The following is an 18,637-nucleotide window of genomic DNA, read 5'->3' on the forward strand; positions in this document are numbered from 1 at the left end:
TGAGATTGTTGAGTGAACACATTCATTGTAAATGAGTTGAATGATTTTTGTGTCAAAGCAATGAAAGAAAATAATTTCTTGTTTGGTTTGAGTCCTGCTGTGCAAACCGTGTGAAGCGTTTTGAGCAAGAGAAAACAACTGGCTGCTATCAGAGAGGAAAAATAGAAAATACATTTATTTGGAAGCAGTGTGTTTTTATTCTTGTTCCATAATCATCTCGAGTACCTGAAACAATGGAGCGTTCCTCTGGTGGTCCCAGTCTGCAGGATGAAAACTATGTGTTTACTCTGTCTCACAGGCAGCTTTGAAATGTATTTCTGCATTTGTTTGTATGAGAATATGTGTTTTGTTGTTCCTCTTGTACTTTTGTGTATGATAACTGAAAATGAAGTAAAATCAAATCCATGGTCATAACCACATCATCTGATTTGGAATGTAATTACACTGTGGATACTGTTACTTTATCAGGACGGTGGCTCAGAAGCAAATCCATCAGGCTTTGCTCTGAATGAAATTGGATTGACTGATTGATTCATGTATGTCAAGTGAAGGGCAAAGAGACAGACACAAAGAAACCACAGAGAGTGAGAGCAGGTCAGGGGAGGGGAGTCGCAGATATATGGATGAAGCATGGCCCCCTGATGGGGGAAGGAGAGTATTGAATCAGACAGAGACAAATGGAGTGTGAGCGACAGAGAGAAAGAAATTCAGACATATGCCTGCTGACCTCAACCCTTTTTTTTCCAACTAATCGATACAGGGAAATGCGCGTATGTGTATTTGGGTGTGTGTGCGCTTGTTTGGAGGGAGGTTGTGTCTGTGTCGCTCCCAATAATGATCAGAAACACACTGACATTACCTCAGCCCTGTCTGACTCCTCCCTGGCCGTCCAACCTTTGCACATGCCTCTATTTAATTTTGGAGCCTGTAATCTTATAACAGACTGAGAGGTCGGCAGCACTTAGACTGTCCTCGTCTCGGAGCTGAGTGAGGAAAGTGGGACATAAAACATAAAACATAACTGCTGCACAAATGACAGGTCATGCACATAATGTGCGTATAAAGTGTATTTGTGCAAATATTTTCCCTGTGTTTCATTTGGTAGGCAGGGTTGCATTCCAGCACAAAAATAATTAATAACACAATAAAAATGAGTGATTGGTTATTAGGTGCTTTTTGTCTGACTGCCAGACTCTCTCCCCCACTCACTCGCTTACAAGCACACACAGACACACACTGGCTGAGAGAGAAAAGACTCCAGTATTTTCTAAGGAATAATTTCTTTGACGGATGCCTGCTATATACTGTGTATTACTCTGAGCAGCGCGTTGTCACAGCTGAGAATTATAATCAGCTAAAATGTGTTTTATTCCACCCAGGATTCGCCCCCTATCAGCCTTATTATTGGTTCCTCCTGCCGTTTAAAATGGAAAAAATTTCCACACATCTTCAGCCAATTAGGAAGAAGCTTCGGCATGACATTATTCAAATCCAAAGTGCATAACGACGAGATTGACCCAACGTTCAATTATCCAGAGTTTTTGAAATGACAGACACAAAGTGAAGTTTTCCAGCTCTGCAGGTAAAAAAAAGAAAAGTGTGTCCGTGTCCTTTCTGTGAGATCAAGACAGGGGCACAACAACAGACGAAGCAGAACCCGGCCTTTACAGTGGAGATTCACCCGTGAAGGCAGAGAGCATGCAGGTAAGGATTAAATACTTTGGCTCATAGAGAGTGAAGGTGTGCAGAGGTTGAAGGTAACACCCCCCACCCAGCTCTCAGCTGGTTCTCTGGACGGCCTGTAATCACTGGGAAAGTCTCAAAGGGACCCGCTTAATGAAACAGTAAATTAAATTGACACTCCCCAATACGAGGTGCTCTTAGACATTACCATCCATGAAGCCGGGCCACTCACAAGGCTCAATACAACAGGTGCATCTTGGTCATGTATGATCAGTTTTAGCCACATTCATCACTCCATGAAATCTCCCGTTGTTTGACTCACTACCTCCACCAAGTCGGTCATGTTTTCACCCGTCTGTTGGTTTGTTTGTCAGCAGGATTATGCAAAAAGTACAGAACTGATTTGCACCAAACTTGGTGGAGGGACGGGACACAGGCCGGGGACGAACCCTTTACACTTTGGTGCAGATCTGATCAGAGGGGCAGATCCAGAATCACTTTCCTTAACATGGTGAGAAGGGCCTTTTATGTACATTGGCTTTGGCAGAGGTATGTGCTTGACTGCCACTCTAGTTATTTACTGTAATTAACTGCAGGTACTTATACGGCAACAATGTCTCTTAGAAATTATGTTCACAGACCACTAAGCTGTTTTAACAATTATACTATGGTGGCAACATAATCACTGTCAGGGTTTATATTGATGTTTTTTTTTTGAATGAATGAAGCGCCACATTTATTAATGGCAGCGGCCAGAAGATGGTGTGTGGGCATTCAAAGCACATAACTGCCACACCATAGACCAGGCTGCATCCCGTCCTCGACCAGGCTTAGCTAGTACCAAGGTCAAGGTTCGGGAAAGATCAGGGTTTTGGTTTAATAAACACATAAGAAACATTTTTAAAAACATATTTCTGTATTAGACCAGACCACAGTGTTTCCTTACCTTAATCAAAGCGCTCCTGTTGCCTAAACCAATGCTGCAATCACTACAGGATATTGTGTTTTCGCAACTTTCCAAACACGACCATTAACAACATATCCTCATTATGTTAATAGATGTAATCTGGTTGGATTTGTGTTTCCTACAAACGTATTTGCTGTTGCAAATTAGTTGTATATAAAGATAATTGATAGGGAACAGGGCTGGATGCTGAGATGTACCACCGGCTGATTGATTTTGTGAGTACAGCTCCAGTCCACAGGCCTGCAATGAAAAAAAGATGTGCTGAAGCTCACCAAACACTAGAAGAACAGTATGTTTCTATTTGCTGCTGTGTTGGCGTTAATTAGGCCAGATGAATCACATTTTGTATCTCTTTATCTCGCTGCTGAGCACTGAATTTGAAACGAGTTTCTTATCTTGCGAGTGCACCCGTGTAGAAGCCAGCCACTGCCTCCAAAAGTAGTTTTTTGTATCATTAAAATCATGCAATACATTTAATTTGGCTTCCGAATGCTTTTAGACATCCTCACTGCTCATTGAGACAGACAGGGGCCAACCTTTTCAGTGAGACTGAGTTAGTCTGAGGTCTTATTATGCTGTTGTTGGAGGTGTGCGCTGACTCACCCTCTGGAAACCTGCGTGCCTGATAAAATCACATCCTGTGATCAACATCCGCGGACCACAGCAGGCTCAGGTTTGGTATTTCCTCTGGCTAACTGTTGGAGCCCAGTTTTCCAAACCCTTCACCACGATTGTTGCATATGAGTTAATGAGGATGAAGAACAGGGGTAGATCCTATTGATCCGCGGTGATTACATTAGCCCCTTCATACAGCCTGCTCGAGGCGGGAATGTTGTTCCTTTTTTGCCGTTGTTTATAAAAAGGTACAAACACAGAACAGTCGATGTTCTGCGTTATGTCTCGGAACGCCGCATGCTATCTAAAAATCACTCTGCCGCCTTTCTTTGGTTTAGTGTAAACAAGTAAAGCCACCATAACAATATATTGGGATCTCTGTTTAAAAGGGTATTGATAGCTTTGTGGGGATGAAGGCGGGGCTTGGCAGGCCATGATCTGTGAACTCTCTGGTCTGATGACGTCCAGCAGCTGTTTGTAAGTTAGTCAGCCATCTGTGACTTGCATCACCCAGTGGCTCTGATAGGCGCAGTTTAACCGAGCTTAAATTGCACTTGACCATTCAGTATCAAAGCTCAGTTAAACAACAAAGACACCTGTCATGCTGAATCACCCTGCCTTTGTTTAGGTGCTGTACGTCCCTCACACCCTCTGTCCCCTGACGGGAAATGAAAAGAAGTGAAAAGAGTAAAGGACGAGAGCTGAAAACAGTTGTTTTTAGTGCAGATGATGACAATGATTTGATCAGTGTAATGGAGATGTTCAGTCAGACCTGAAGGAGATGAACTATTAAAGTGATGTGTCAGTTTCACCTACCTTCGAGGAGTTTGATCAGAATGGTTTTGTCAACAATATCAGAGCGCTGCTCAAATCTCAATTGATTCAAAGTGAACGCTCCACTGGATCTGTCCTGCACAGAAAATATCTCTTGGTACAAAGATGAGTAGTCACTGTGAATTTGTCATAACAATTTCCCTGACTCAAAGACTGTTCATCTCAAGTGAGATTTTTGAATGAAGTTAAAGCTGCTGAAAGATGGACCTACTTTTTATGTGATACCAAATGTAAGCTTTTAAAAAGAAACTGTGCAGACTGGGACAGAGACTAAAGCGCTGTTATATATTTTCAAATGTAGACTAATTGCAGAAATTGGTGACCTGTTTTCAATATCCATTAGAGTCAGTGATGAGAGATGTTGTTTCCTCCAGGACCTGAAGTGAAAAGCTTAAAAACAACAACACAGTTTGCTCTTCATTTTATGAGGCTATTATTCTTTTTGCTGCCTGATAAATGCCGACTGACAGTTTTTTTAGCAGCCACTTCTTTTATTGTTAAGTTTATATTTGCCCGGTTAGATTGTTTTGCATAAATGAGACAACCTGATATGAATTGTGTGTTTGCATATGACACTGTGGCACATTTTGAATGTTACAAGACAGGTGTATGAGAAGATAGGTGTTTATATTTGAGTGTATAATGAGGAGGTGGAGGGGTTATGGGATGGTGTTAACAGCTGGGCTGACATGTAAATGTCTATCACATGGAAAACACGGTCTGCTGGAAGGCTATAGCAATGAAATCAGTGGTTCTTTTACACTCACACTCACAAGGTGCTGCCATGATTTTCTTTTCAAGAATTAATGTGTGTAAGGACGAAAGCAACAGGAAACTAAACTTAAATGGTACAATACATTTACTGCTCCCTAAGATGCAAGATAAGAAAATCATAAATCATAAAGCCATACAAACAAAACCACAGGTTGATAATGTATTATAACAAACTGAATAAAAAGTAGACCATTCAAGAAGTCCAAGATCTACAGCCATGCTAACAACTCTACTGAGCTTTGTTTAGATACAGTGGTGGTTGGAGCTAACATCAGGATGCTAACATATGCTCACAACGACAACGCGAACATGCTGAAGTAGAGCATGAGCAGGTATAATAATTACAATGTTCACCATCTTAATTTAGCTTCTTAGCATGCTAACATTAGCTAATCAGCACTAAGCATAAAGTACAGCTATGGTTGATGAGAATGTCATTAGTTTTTATTTTATTTTATGTATTTTATTGAGTCATAAACCAAAGTATTGGTAAGTATATGGCATTCTGACCTGATAATGATGCCAGGTGACAAGTCAGAGGAAAATGATTACAAATCATCCAGAGTGGGACCTGAATGCGTTGGACAACTGACTGTTGAGCCATGCTGCTAGCTTGACTACAAACTGGCAGCAAGAGAAACTGAAAACCACCAGGGGGTTAGAGGATGGTTATGAAACAAACAGAAATATTTTTGACGGGTCATTTATAGCTAACATGTTAAAGTAGATCCAAAGCCATCCTGTTAAGGAACCAAAATTAGTTTTTCTTCCCACAGTTCACATTTAATCACATCGCAAGGAGACATCCTTTCTACACAATATTTATTTTCCCCTTCAGTGAGTCCACCAAAGGGAGTCATTTACAAAAACACACAAAGGTAAGATGGTTAGACAAAAAAGACAAAATGATGATCTCCTGCTAACAGTCAAGAAGGTTAGCTTTTTTTTTTATTTGAATCTGACTGAATACTAAAATTACAACCACAGTCACATGCTGGTCTGGCTGTGGGCACTGAAAAAGATGATATGAGCACCATCTTCCCAGAAGTCTTGACAGAATTTGAAGAAGCAGATTCCTGCAGCTTCATTTGTGCTCTTTATTATTATTTTTTATCAAGGCCACACACGCACACACACACACACACACACACACAAAGGCAAACATGGCCAGACAAAAGTGTTCGTCCACACGTGCTAAGTGATGGCCCTGTAACTGTAACAGCAGGAGTTTTGTACAGAAACACTAAGAGCAAATTGCTCATATTCTGCCAGCATGCATTAAAGTGTTCTCTGAATGGTATTAGTTTTAATAAGTGACTCCTGTAGAATGCATTCACCATCCAGAACAACTGTGTCAGTGACACCCCACTGATCTAATTGTATAACAGCTAAGCTAAATTGGTTTACAAAATGTAATTTTATTCCAGTCTGGAGCACCACCTCAGTAATTTGAGCCACATCACGGTGATTACTACTGCTTCAGAATGAATAGCACACTTCATACAGATGTTAGGTGAGTACCTACAGTAGATTTGTGCTGCAACAAATTTGCCTTTGATAATACTCTGCTTCAATCCACTCTTAGAGGGAATCTCTCACACCCACATGCAGAAATGATGCCTCAGTTTCTCTCCCACATTAAGTAATTAAAAAAGAATACAAGCTTAATGGCGGCAAATCGAGAAAATGATATGGTATGTCTGCAAGGTAAAGCTGAGCACATTTCTGAGAATCTTTGCCACAGTCTGTCTGTGAAACCTTGAAGAGACGAGAATAAGAGCAGGGGGCTGGTATAATATTACTGTAGGATCATTGTACAGTAATAAAATGTCTGAAAGTAAGAGACTCTGGCTCATAACTGGTGGGGTACCACATGAAGAAGGCAAAGTCACAGGCTGAAATAGAGAAAACACATACTGTAAGAGCTTTGGAAATAAAAGCTGAGCTGCTATTAGGTCTCTTTCATCGGGAAACTGTGCAGCTTTACTGATAAACCAACATCACATATAGTAATTAGAGCTCAGTTGATCTCAAGACGGGTTCAAGAGCATATACTGTAATCCCAATACACAGCACTGAGGTCCACTTCCTGCATGTCCCTCATGGACAGGACTAATTATGTCTGCAGTCTATGTGTTCACAGACATCCACGGCCCGTCCACACACACAACATTTTAGACCTTCCAGTGCCATAGTCATGACCGCTTCTTCCTCCTGCCTGGTCCATTACAATTAGGTTCCTCCTGATGCAGAGAGTACTGACTGTTCCTCAACTCCTATTTCATTTTATGTTCCTCCCTTTTTAACCTCTCGTGTATCTGTTTTTATAATCATTTGCCAAGATACGGCAATGTGGCACAGAGGGTATTTCTGAGACCTTGGACTGTTGTCTCTATTTATACAGCACGGCAATCTGATCTCTTAGATTCGATTTTATGATTACAAATGAACCAGCAAGAGGAAAAAAAAGGTCTTTACGTGATCTTCAGCAATGAGCTGCAGCTACAGTACCTACATCTTTGAGGTCCAGCATCGATTTGAAAAACTCAATACACTTTGTGTTTTCTATGTTGCTCAGAGTCAGCAGTACACTTTGTTGAGGATTGTGTTGAGTCTTCTCCTCAGGATCTTAAGGGGTCGGACAAGGCGTTCCTTCCAAAATCCATGCAGTATTATATTACATTTACTCGAGATGATCAGATTGCCAGTTTATCAACCCTTCGCTGCTGAAATCTTGGAAAAAAAACATTATTAAACCATCTGTGTTAAAAACTAAGCAAGGCCATCTGCTGTGAGACTCCTCAACGACTCCTGTAGCCAACATCTCCACGATCTCTTCCCCCCCCCCCCGTGGCTTCTTTTCCAATAATGTATTTCTCATATTTCATTCCCCTGGCCTTTTTTTTTTTTTTTGCACTGCACACTGAGATTTACAGGGGACGGTCTCTTCAATTGTGCAGCAGTGAGGCAAGAAATAGATTAGCACCCAACCTTCAGGTCACAGTTATTTGAGTTGTGATCTAGGTGACCACGACAATAAGATACTCTTTCATCTGTGAGCACAAAAGGTGCTGGAGAAGGGGAGCGTGCCGTCCAAGACCAGCAGAGACATATAGTCCTTCTTTGGTGACCATGAGACAGGAGAGGGTTTTCGTTTTGGCTGCAATGGCCGAAGAATCATCTGTCTTAACCTTCCTTCTTAATGCAACCATACTCTCTTTGTTGACTATAATCTTACTGATTTCAGATGGTGGCATCTTCATCTCCTAAGCGACATCAATATTGTTGTCTTCAAGTGAGAAAACCATGATTATCCTTGTTGAGGTTTCTGTGACTTAGCATCACGTTCTTACAAACTCAAAATGGACGGTTTAAAAATCGATGCAGCAGAAACTTAGATATCGTCTTTTGTTTTCTCTTCATTTTTCTCTTTATTTCTTCTTCCCCAGTGTTGGTGCTCACATTACCCACATTGCTTCTTGGCCGCTGACAGGTCAGTGGCAGCTGTGGGCTTGTTATGCTAGTATCGGCTAATGTCGCCTCGAGCCACCAGCCTCAAGCAGAGAGGAGTAGCAGGAAACAGAGGTCTGACTTTGATGTTTTAAACTGGTGGACTTCCCCTTTAGAACCAGATTGCTCCTGTAGGAGGTGATACCTGCTGATTGTAAATGTGTTCATGTGCTTCTTTATTTTTATTTAAGTAAGTTTTAATTCAACCATAGCTGACCAGAGTCTGTAGAAGTGCTGGCAAAGTAAAGATACCTTCAGATGTTTTGCTCCCTCTTGACTTTTCACTCGGAGTGTGACAGAAACAGCATGTATAAACCGTATATATTTCAATCACCCGTGAAATGATTTAACTTGCATTGGGTTGACTCACAGCTCCAGCATGTTGAGTAGGGGTCCAATCCAATCGATTTCTGTTGCTCTGCATGGGGAATTCAGCTGCCATTACAAACTGCTCACAAAGCTTTGCAACAGCAGTTACATTGTTGATCCGCAGTGATACTCATCAAATCTCTCACAGCCCGACCACACTCCCATGGGTAAGAAAAATGGCAGCGTATTTCATCAAATGCGTGATGGCAAGAAATTAAAGTTTTCCTTGAAGAAGGAAAATAAAACCAAACAAAACAACACAGTGGCTGTAAAGTAACAAAAGGAGGTTGATTTCTTTTGGAGTTTCAGTATTTTGTACCTCAAGTTCACAGCTGGTGGTTTTCTTGAGTGCTTTTTCAGCAGCCACTAATTCCACTATTCAGACATTAGGAATAAACACAACTGTGGGTTCACAAAGGCTCCACTTCTACACAATCTGCTTGCAGTGATGTGATGTTTTGCTTTCTGTGATGCACAGTAGCAAATAATAAATTGTGATTGTACCACTTTATTAGTTGGTGATTCTTTCACTGTCACGGACAGATGTAAAAAGAGTAATTTAATACCCAATGAAAATCCCTAACTGGCTTTGCTTCCTGACTGGACACCATGACATCACTGCTGGGTGTGGTTACAGGTGCAACAGAGCACACGTCACTGTTCTGGTCTGCAGCTTTCATTCCTTCATTACCGTATTGGCCTGAATATGAATATCCTTCTTTTCCAACAACTGTTTTTTTAGATAAAGACTTTCACACTCCCTGAGATATTATTATTGAAGCTGAAGCCTTTTCTCACATATAAGTGAAACATGAAATACAGAAATATGTAAAACTCATATTTGCTTAGCTTGTCTATCAGTCACATACGCACACTGTCTCTTGTCCGACTGCTGGAGACGGTCAAAATCATTTTCTCTGACAGCATTTTTCATTCTTTTTGAGCTCATTATCTGTGGCAGCCGTAATTCTTGGCTGCTTGACAGATTTTTCCCCCGCTTCTTTTCTGCAGTAAAGACGTCGGCAGAGGCTATCAACTCTTTTTCAATCATCACAGATTTTCACTGTGGCAACAAAACACATTACACAAGCCCTCAGAAACTCCTGCAGGTTAAACTGGTCTAACAAAACACTTTTAGGGTTGACTAACTCTGAAAGACACACTGTAAACAGGCTTGAAAACACTCCTTAGCCTAGCGACATGGCTAGGCAACAAACAACCCATAATTCAACACCGTGTAAAATGCTGTAGGTACACTGGTACTCTCTCTCTCTCATTCAAAAAGGATATCAGATGCCGTGAACATGTAATTGTCTAGTCCTTGAATGTAAGACACTCTTTCAAATCTAAGAATAAGTCTTATATTTGGACCAAGACGGTAACTGACTTGTACTAACTCGAACTGAAAATGAAACAACTTTGTTTTCCTTTACTAAATTAACAAGTGGCCGTTTCGTAGATGGTGAAATTCGGAGATAACTGAAGCCTTTAAAGTGAACTGGAATTTCAATTCAGGTAGAGGCTGATTACTTCATTTCATTTAAAGTGTTCTGATGAACTTGCTCATTTGCAGTTGGGCTCATTCGGCCTCGTCGAGTCTCAGGCTGCATGTAGACGTAAAGTCACCGAGGGCAGCCGCCTGTTGACTCTTCTCAGCTCCATCTTAGAAGCTTAGCTGGTTCCAAGTGTCCGGCCTTGGGCGGTGTCGGCGGCCACGGTCCATCCCAGTGTTGTTAATCAAATGGAAACAACACGTAGGGCTCATTGGAGCACGCCGACAGAGAAGTTAGGTCGTTTTCAGTTCAAGAAGTTAGACTGAGTTGGAAAGAAAGGTCGGTCTCATTAGGTGAAATGACAGGTTGCAGTAATAACAAGATTATAAAACATTTTATTGATCCCCTCTGAAGATGAATTTATAAAGCAAATTCCACACATATCTCAGGTTCACATAATTTTTTTTACGCAAAGTTATGGCACCATTACTTTCTATATTTTGACCAGAAAAAATATTCATGTGGCTGTGGCCATGGTTTTATTTATACAAATGATCAGGAAGTACGTGTCTCGAATAGACCCACTATAAAATACCAATTACACTATATCAACATTCCCAAAAACAGAGTTAGCCAGGCCAATAAGATGTTATTTGTTTAAGCCAGTGATTTTGGGTGCAAGATAAAATATACATTCCACTGACATATTGTCTGAGAGCAGTGTAAAGCTCTGGCAGACAGAACAGTCATGGAAGCACAATTGGTTTCCCCTAAACAACTGATGGACAATATTAAACCCAAGGGGAGAAGCTGAATATGAAAAACATATTTATGCATGGGTGAACTCCTCCGTGCCACAGCCATCAACTCCGCATCCTCGTCAGTGCCTGGAGATGTTTCTTTACCCTCCGTCTCCCCGCGCCTTGTCGTTACATTTATCCCTGCTCTCTGCTAAGTGCTAATACATTTACATTTTTAGTGCTGCTCAGTAATAAAAGAGGTGGAGTGAGTGGAGGCCTTTTACCTTTGCTAAAACAAACATCAATGAGCTCCCCTCACTGAGGAGTGACTCCCCCACCGAAACTCCCCCACCAGTCCATCCACCCACCCACAGCTTGGCCGCTGCCCCACAGTGCAGGTCAACAGTGTTGCGGTTTGAGTCTCCTCAGTTGCACTCACAGTTCTCGCCCTCGTTTCAAGGTTCACTCACAAGAGTCTGCCTCGCACAGGAGGCTCCACATCAGTATTTTGTCCATTTTGGATTCTCGGTGAACACCGCCGTCGCTTTCAGGATGTGGAAGAAACATTTTATAACCATAAGTCGTCAAATGAAGTCACAGGTTAAGCACAGGCACAAAATGGGAAAAGAGGGGCTGAGGTTGGTTTCTATCGTCTCAGTGGGCTGACATGCTCGTCTTTGGGCCGGGGCTAATTTTCAGATTACATATTATAAACAGTCTCGCTCAAGAATCCACTCTGCTGCATTTAGGAAATCATGAACCTGGAGACAGCCATGGGAGGGGGGGTTTGTCTTCACTTCTCATGTTTTGCTGTTTAGATGAGCCGAATCCACTGTCTTCATCAAAGCTGGATTTCATCAGTAATGGCAAACATGAGGGTGAAAATAAAAAAATCCATTTTAGCAGAGACAAAAACCATCACATAAGGAACAAAATAAATAAATAAAGAGAGCTGTGCAGGATTTGATTGCTAAACAAACCACTGATAAAAATAGCAAAGCATTTTTCAAACACAGCCCAGTCGGTATCTAAGGAAATTATCTACACGCTTGTGCTGCATCTAATCTGATGCAACACTACAATACTGATCTCAGGTGAATGATCTTGAGAGGTATAACCAAGGCCGACCAGCCCTGATAAGATCTTCAACCTGACAACTAATGAATAAGGTAATAACAAGCTTACTTTAAGACAAGTGGTTATTGGATCGTTTGAAATAGAACAATTCACAGCTTTACAAAGCCCTTTCCTCAGATAGCTGGCAGGGCACATCAATATAGTTGAGGCATTTGGAACAATGAGTTGATAAGACTACATACTGTGTATGATCAGTGAGCAGGAAATGAGTACCAGAAATGTCTGTTTGTCATCATTTCTTAATCCGTTCAGATTTGACTGCTGTGGCTCCCGTGTGTGGAAGAGGAACTCTACCTGCACTTTGACCTTTCCACAGTGGATACATTCTTTGTTTACATGTCACAGGGAAAGAGCAGAAAAGAAAACATACACAGGCCATTACTAAGATGGTGAAGAAACGGTCAGCTGTGCATTTTCAACCGGGGAGGGGTGGGGAGTCGGGGTGGGGGGGTACTGGCTGCTGCTTCCTGCAGTGAACTGTTCCCACATGGTTTCAGGTCCAGTTAATCACATACAGTACTTTCAGTGCACTGAACAGCAGGTAATTTGGAATGGGTGACCAGAAGAAGAAGGCACAGAGGGGTGCTTCAGAAGTGTCCATGCGAAGGGAAATTGTGCATCTATACAGTTTACCAATAACACTGTGAACAGGATCTGGTACAGTGCATCATGTGTAACAGTAGTCTATATCTGGGATTCCTCCTTCTCTATAGCCACGGTTGGTGCCATGTCCTGCATTAGAAACATGGTTGGCACCTTTGTACAGGCCAGTGCCATTGGAGGGGAATATGGTATGAATGATGTAATCCTCTCGTAGGGGTTTAGGCTGCATTGGCTGGCAAGCCGCCATAGGCGTCATCTGGAACCCTGGGCCACGGATCTCCAAGATGGTATTATCCTTCTTGGTGCCCGACTCAATGTAGTCGTCATAGGTTTTGCTTTTTCGAGAGCTGCTGCGAGTGTAGTGGTCACGGGAACACAAATGCCCAGTCCTATGTCCATACCAACAGAAGATGCCAAAAATAAGAGCCAAAGAGACGATGGCGGTAGCTCCACCAATAATCCCCGCCAACGGCAGCACTGTCATTTGCTGTGAATCGTCATCCTCCTCCTCCTCCAGAGGGCTGACGTCTGATGTTTCAGCTTTCGCGCACACCAGAGCTTCATCAGAGTCGGCATCTCCAGAAACGGCCCCTTTGCTCTCCGAGCTGGCAGGCAGGGGCACCATGCAGATGATGTAGCTGGAGCGCGGTTGCAACGAGGTCAGCAGGTACTCTCGACGGTCGCCCCGGACCAGCGTCTCCGTGATCGACCCCATGGCGTTCCCAGTGCCCAGCCGCAGCCAGCTGAGCCTGAAGGAGGAGCTGGGCTGGGCCACGCTCCAGGTAACACGGACGCTGTTGTGAGAGAGAGGCTTCACGTTGAGGGCCAGGCTCTTCCCCACACCGCTGCTGCTGAGAGTGTAGTCTAAGCCGGAGTCAGGAAGCCCCAGTCCAGGTCGTTTGGAGCGAAGGGTGAAGAGCGAGCCCTGTGGAGGGGTGTGAGTAGTCGAGCTATCTGCTCCACCTCCGCCCATTTTGTCTCTGGTCCCTGCTGTCCTCACCACCTCACATTCCTCCATCTCGCTGCTCAGGTCCGTCAAAGCCATGTCTCGCACTCTGTCAGGTCCGTGGCAGGTGAGACCTCTGACGGTGATGGAGTTGCCACGGGCATGCAGCCAGTCATACAACCAGCGCAGGTTACAGCCACAGTGCCAAGGATTACCCCGCACCAGCAGCTGCCCCAGGCTGTCCAGGTCTTTGAAGAGTCCCCTCGGCAGGGTGGTCAGGTTGTTTCCCGACAGGTCCAGCCTCTGCAGCCTGCGCATGCCGTCCAAGGAGCCGCGTGGCATGTGAGTGAGGGCGTTGTCCTGTAGAGACAGGCGCTGCAGATGGGCACTGGGCAGGTTGACAGGTGGGGTCTGGAGGGAGTTACGCACCAGGGATAACTCAGTCAAGTTGGAAAGGCGGGAGAACGTGTCATCGGCGATGCGCTGGTTTGCCAACAGGTTCCCATCCAGTACAAGACATCTAAGTGAGGTGAGGCCTCGGAAGGCGTGGGTTGGGATTGTGGAGATCCGGTTGTCATCCAGACGGAGCTCTTCCAGAGAGGCAGGCAGTCCTGAGGGGATACTAGACAGATGGTTGCGTGAAAGGAAAAGCAGGCGCAACCGTGGGTTGTCAGCAAAGGCCTGATCCTCAATGCTGACAGTGGAAATTGAGTTATCATCCAAGTGGAGCTTCTCTAACAAGGGCATCCGAGCCAGCGCACTCCGAGGAATAGTGCGGATGTTGTTGTCCTGCAAATGCAGTTCACGCACGGAGGGTGGCAGGTGCATGGGGAATTCATCCAGTTCATTATCATAGAGGTAGACCACACGCACGGCAAGATGGCGCTCCAGGGAGGTGGGCAAGCCCGGGTTGTTTATGTGGTTGTTCTGCAGGTAGAGGACGGATGCAGAAGGAGGCAGTGAGGGGATGGAGTTCAGGCCACGATCGTTGCAGTAAATGAAGTCCTCATCGCACCTGCACACAGATGGGCAGATCATGTCCCTGTCTCCAATGTACCCTTGTATCGTGGCTGCAGCGAAATGAAGCATGCCGGCATGTAGCGTGAAGCAGAGAAACAGCAGGAAGAGCCGAGCCCACAGCTTGGCCACTCTGGCAGGTGCCATTATGGTGAACATAAGCACTGTCTCTCTTTTCCAGGTCTACGGTTAATCCTCAAATCCGGGATGTGAGCTGGAATCCTGTGACCTCCACCCTGAGAGAGACAGAGAAATTACAGTCAGCACTGACGCACTAATGAATCAGTTAATGGTCACAGGTGACGAGACAGAAGCTGATTTCACTGTCTCACCAATATTATAAAAAGAAACCATATCTGAATGATCATATCTGAAGAGAACCTACAGAGGCATCTGCCTCTCAATAACACTATTTTTTTCACAATTAATAATCATATCATCAGGGAGATGTGTGCACATGGATTCTCATCACAGCTTCTGACAACACTGTGCCTTCCACTCTAAGCCAAAAAGACACAAAGATTACCGCACAGCCAGCAATAATTATGTTGAATTAGCAACAGCAATCCAAGATTACAGACAGTTATAAAACTAAAGTTCAGTGTGTACTGTACCGAGTGTTCACAGCAGAGTGAATATTTAGTCTTCGGAAAAGCGACTATGGAATTGACAAATCCGATCCTACATTAAAATTAAGCCTTGTGCACATGAAGTCTTGAGAATACTCTCCACTTCTAAATTATTTAAGAGATCTTGAGAGGCCCCATAACTCCATTAGGACTTGCCAGCAGATGGCTGCATTAGCCAGACAGAGCTGAAGATACTTTTCATTATCAAGAAGGAACAACATGTTTCAGCTCAGAGCCACAGTCTTCAAGAGCTAAATTCTCATCAGGATGTCGGGATGGCACTGGGCACCATAAAACTTCATAAAAACTTCTCCACAAATCACATCTTCTTAATTTAGTTATATGGTATAAATAAAGAACAATAAAGTAGAATTGGAAAGATGTAATCTGCAGCAGAACGCAGATAATGTGACAGCTAATTAACAATTTCATGCCACCACAACTGTGCTGTGGGCGTGTGCATGAGCTACACTCATGACTTGATTGGCATCATGATTTGTTGTTGTTACTGACGAAGTGAGAGATGCCATAACAGTAAGTACAGTATTGACTATAGAGATTTAAAAACTGGCAAATTACGACACTCCGTCAGTGACAACTTGAGCCCATCGTAGTCTTCAATAACCACGGCCATTAGTCAACCCGTTAAGGCCCACACAGCAGCAAACATAGTGAGGCTGTGGTATTGATTTCCTCACAAATCCAAAGTGATCTGCCATAGCTGGTCGGCTCTCATGCAGATTACAGGATTCCCAGGAGTGTAACTTAGACGGCACGATAATTAACCGAATGAATGGCATCTCTGCTGGGAGTTGACTTTGTTGAAAATATATTTGCAAACATTAATCTGCGTGCATTTATTCATTACCAAAACGGTGAACATTAGTGTGAACAAACTTCACTGACATTTCACTCGTTTTTTAACTCTAATTTAACACTCCAGCAGCTGCTCAGACGCGGCTGGCCAGGGATCAATGAATGAAAAAGTAATTGCTGTCTATGATTTGTCAATTCAAATGTTGTGAAAATACAAATGGAGGATTGTATTTATTCTCCACAGCTGAGCATGTAAATAATTCACTGTTCTGTTAGATTTGATTTGGACTTCAGACTAAACACTTTTATTCCATAAACCTTAGATACTTCCACTTAAAACAATGTGTGTAGTCTACGTTGATCTGTAAAACCTTTAAATATAAATATAATAATTAATATAAAACGGAGAGGAAGCATTGAAGGTGGTGACATATTTAGAACACAATGATGTGGGGGCATCACACATGGGAAAATGGATGTCTGAGGTCGAAGTATTATATATTTCTTTCTGCAGCAGAATGTGTCACACACAGAAAAATGACATTTTGAAAGCATTGGAAAGTTTGAACTTTTAAAGAAAAAGTTCAAAACTAACAAGTTCTTTGAGCTCAGCTGTCTTCAGTGAAGAATAGAAACACATTTGTAATAGCTTCACACTTTTTGGTACTTCAAAGCGTTTTCTGTTTCATCCTCCTATTCCCTTCTGATGTTGGTCTGCACATCTGTAACCCTGTCAGGCCACATTATTAGAGAAATCTTTGCGTCGAATCTCTATCAATCACACCGACAATCTGTTCTCCGTGTTTTAGAAGTGTTGGGACTTCAAAGTGATATCGTCAAAAAATAAATAAATTCATAATAATGCTTGTTCTCAGCGATGCCACCAGTTTGTTGTGCATTATTTTGTTAAGTTACTTTATATTTCTTGCTCCTCGTTAGATTTTTGTCCGTCAGGATCGGTTACATCGTCTCCTGACATCGGAGCTCAGTGATCGTGAAACTCCAGATCTCAAGTGAGAGTAACATCTGTGCTGCGTCCCCAGCTGCACAAGATCTTCACATTCACTCTTAAGTAACTACAAACCACTCTTCCCTTTTTGTGCCGTCTTCCACTTCAGTCCTCGAGACACACTGGAGTGGTGTCAGTGCACTCTAAGTGGGACCTGGAGAGTGAAATCATTTCTAAAATGTAACGGGCTCATACTGTGTCTTTAAGCAGTTTGATATTGATTCATTTTACGACTGAGGAGACGTTCCATGGATTCTGCTTTAAGGGTTTTGTGTGTGCACGTGTGTGTGTGTGTGTGTGTGTGTGAGGCTGAGTAGTGCTAAAGAATGAATGACTTTTGAATCCCAGGAGCTTCAGCAGTGAGTCTGTTGAACGCTGGAGTATTTGGGTCAGCCCTTTAAAAACAAGAGAGATGTGGTGTGAGATTGAAATGGTGCAGAGAGCCAGAGGGATTAATGGAGCATATTGAGCTGTGATTCTCCGGATTAAGCAGGTGCTACAAAGAATGGCTGACAGACATTTCAGGATTTATTTTTTGGCTTATTGTTGCTCATTTTTCTTGCTCTATTAGAGACTGATATAAAAGCACGTGGCTGCTCTTTGTGTTTGCGCGTGTGAATGTTTCTGCCTCGAAAGTACTGTGTGTTTGTCTATCCATGCACGATCACATTGGAAACATTAACCCATATGTGGACAATCTATATGGTTGCAGTCTACATTTCACTTATATGTAGAGGGGAGTAAAGCCTGGATGTGGGGTAATGTGTAAGCCAGACAGCCAGCCGCCTCAGGCAGACTACAGGACACACAACAACCCCCAATCTAATACTGGAACCCAAGACTGGATCGATTTACATAAAAAAACAGGGAGGGAGAGAGAGCGAGAGTGACAGAAAGCAGCTCTGAGCAAGACCTTTGAATCCCATCTCCCCATTAAGACCCCCACAGAGGGATAGCACACAGAAATCTGGAAAACTGGATTTTGGATGACCGAGGGGGCTGCTGATGTATCAGGAAATCCATTTTACTGATGGCAGGAAAAGATAATACTGGCCCACAGCTTATCTTACATGCCATGTCCATGGATCATATTTTAGATTTACAGATTGGACTTGCGGAAAGGATGATGCAAAACATGATGGTCACAGTGATGACAGAAATAAATCGAGGGATCTGAGACAGAAGAAAATACAAGGCCAGAAAAGCACGGCCTATAGATTTTAGATAATCATAGAGGTTGTTTGAGCCACAAAGAGGTTGAGACTATGTCTATGTCTCAATAATGTACGATAATCTTCAAGCTATTAAAACATAGAGCTATGAAATGGAATTGAATCCCCAAAAAACATCGCATTAGACTCAAACATGCATCAAAGCACAGGGACAATGGCAAAACAACAGAACAGAAACACAGAAACATTCATTCTCTTCAGTTAGCTTATTTCATATATTCAGAATAAAGATCTCTATTGTCACTTTAATGTAAAATAAACAG

The 18,637-nt window shown here is 42.9% G+C and overlaps 1 protein-coding gene across 1 annotated transcript; it reads right to left on the reverse strand.

The window, feature by feature from the left end:
- Positions 1 to 12,789: 12,789 nt before the first annotated feature.
- Positions 12,790 to 14,835, reverse strand: LOC111222298 (leucine-rich repeat transmembrane protein FLRT1-like). The gene has a single exon (XM_022745986.1). It carries the CDS (start codon positions 14,833 to 14,835, stop codon positions 12,790 to 12,792), a length of 2,046 nt encoding a protein of 681 aa, XP_022601707.1.
- Between the last annotated feature and the right edge of the window lie 3,802 nt (positions 14,836 to 18,637).

This window comes from Seriola dumerili, unplaced genomic scaffold (assembly GCF_002260705.1).
Source record: "Seriola dumerili isolate Sdu_G_001 unplaced genomic scaffold, Sdu_1.0 BDQW01000091.1, whole genome shotgun sequence".
In the NCBI taxonomy this organism is placed as follows: Eukaryota; Metazoa; Chordata; class Actinopteri; order Carangiformes; family Carangidae; genus Seriola; species Seriola dumerili.

Coding starts and splice junctions, on each gene's coding strand:
- LOC111222298 (XM_022745986.1), bottom strand. CDS start 14,835: ATGGCACCTGCCAGAGTGGCCAAGCTGTGGGCTCGGCTCTTCCTGCTG.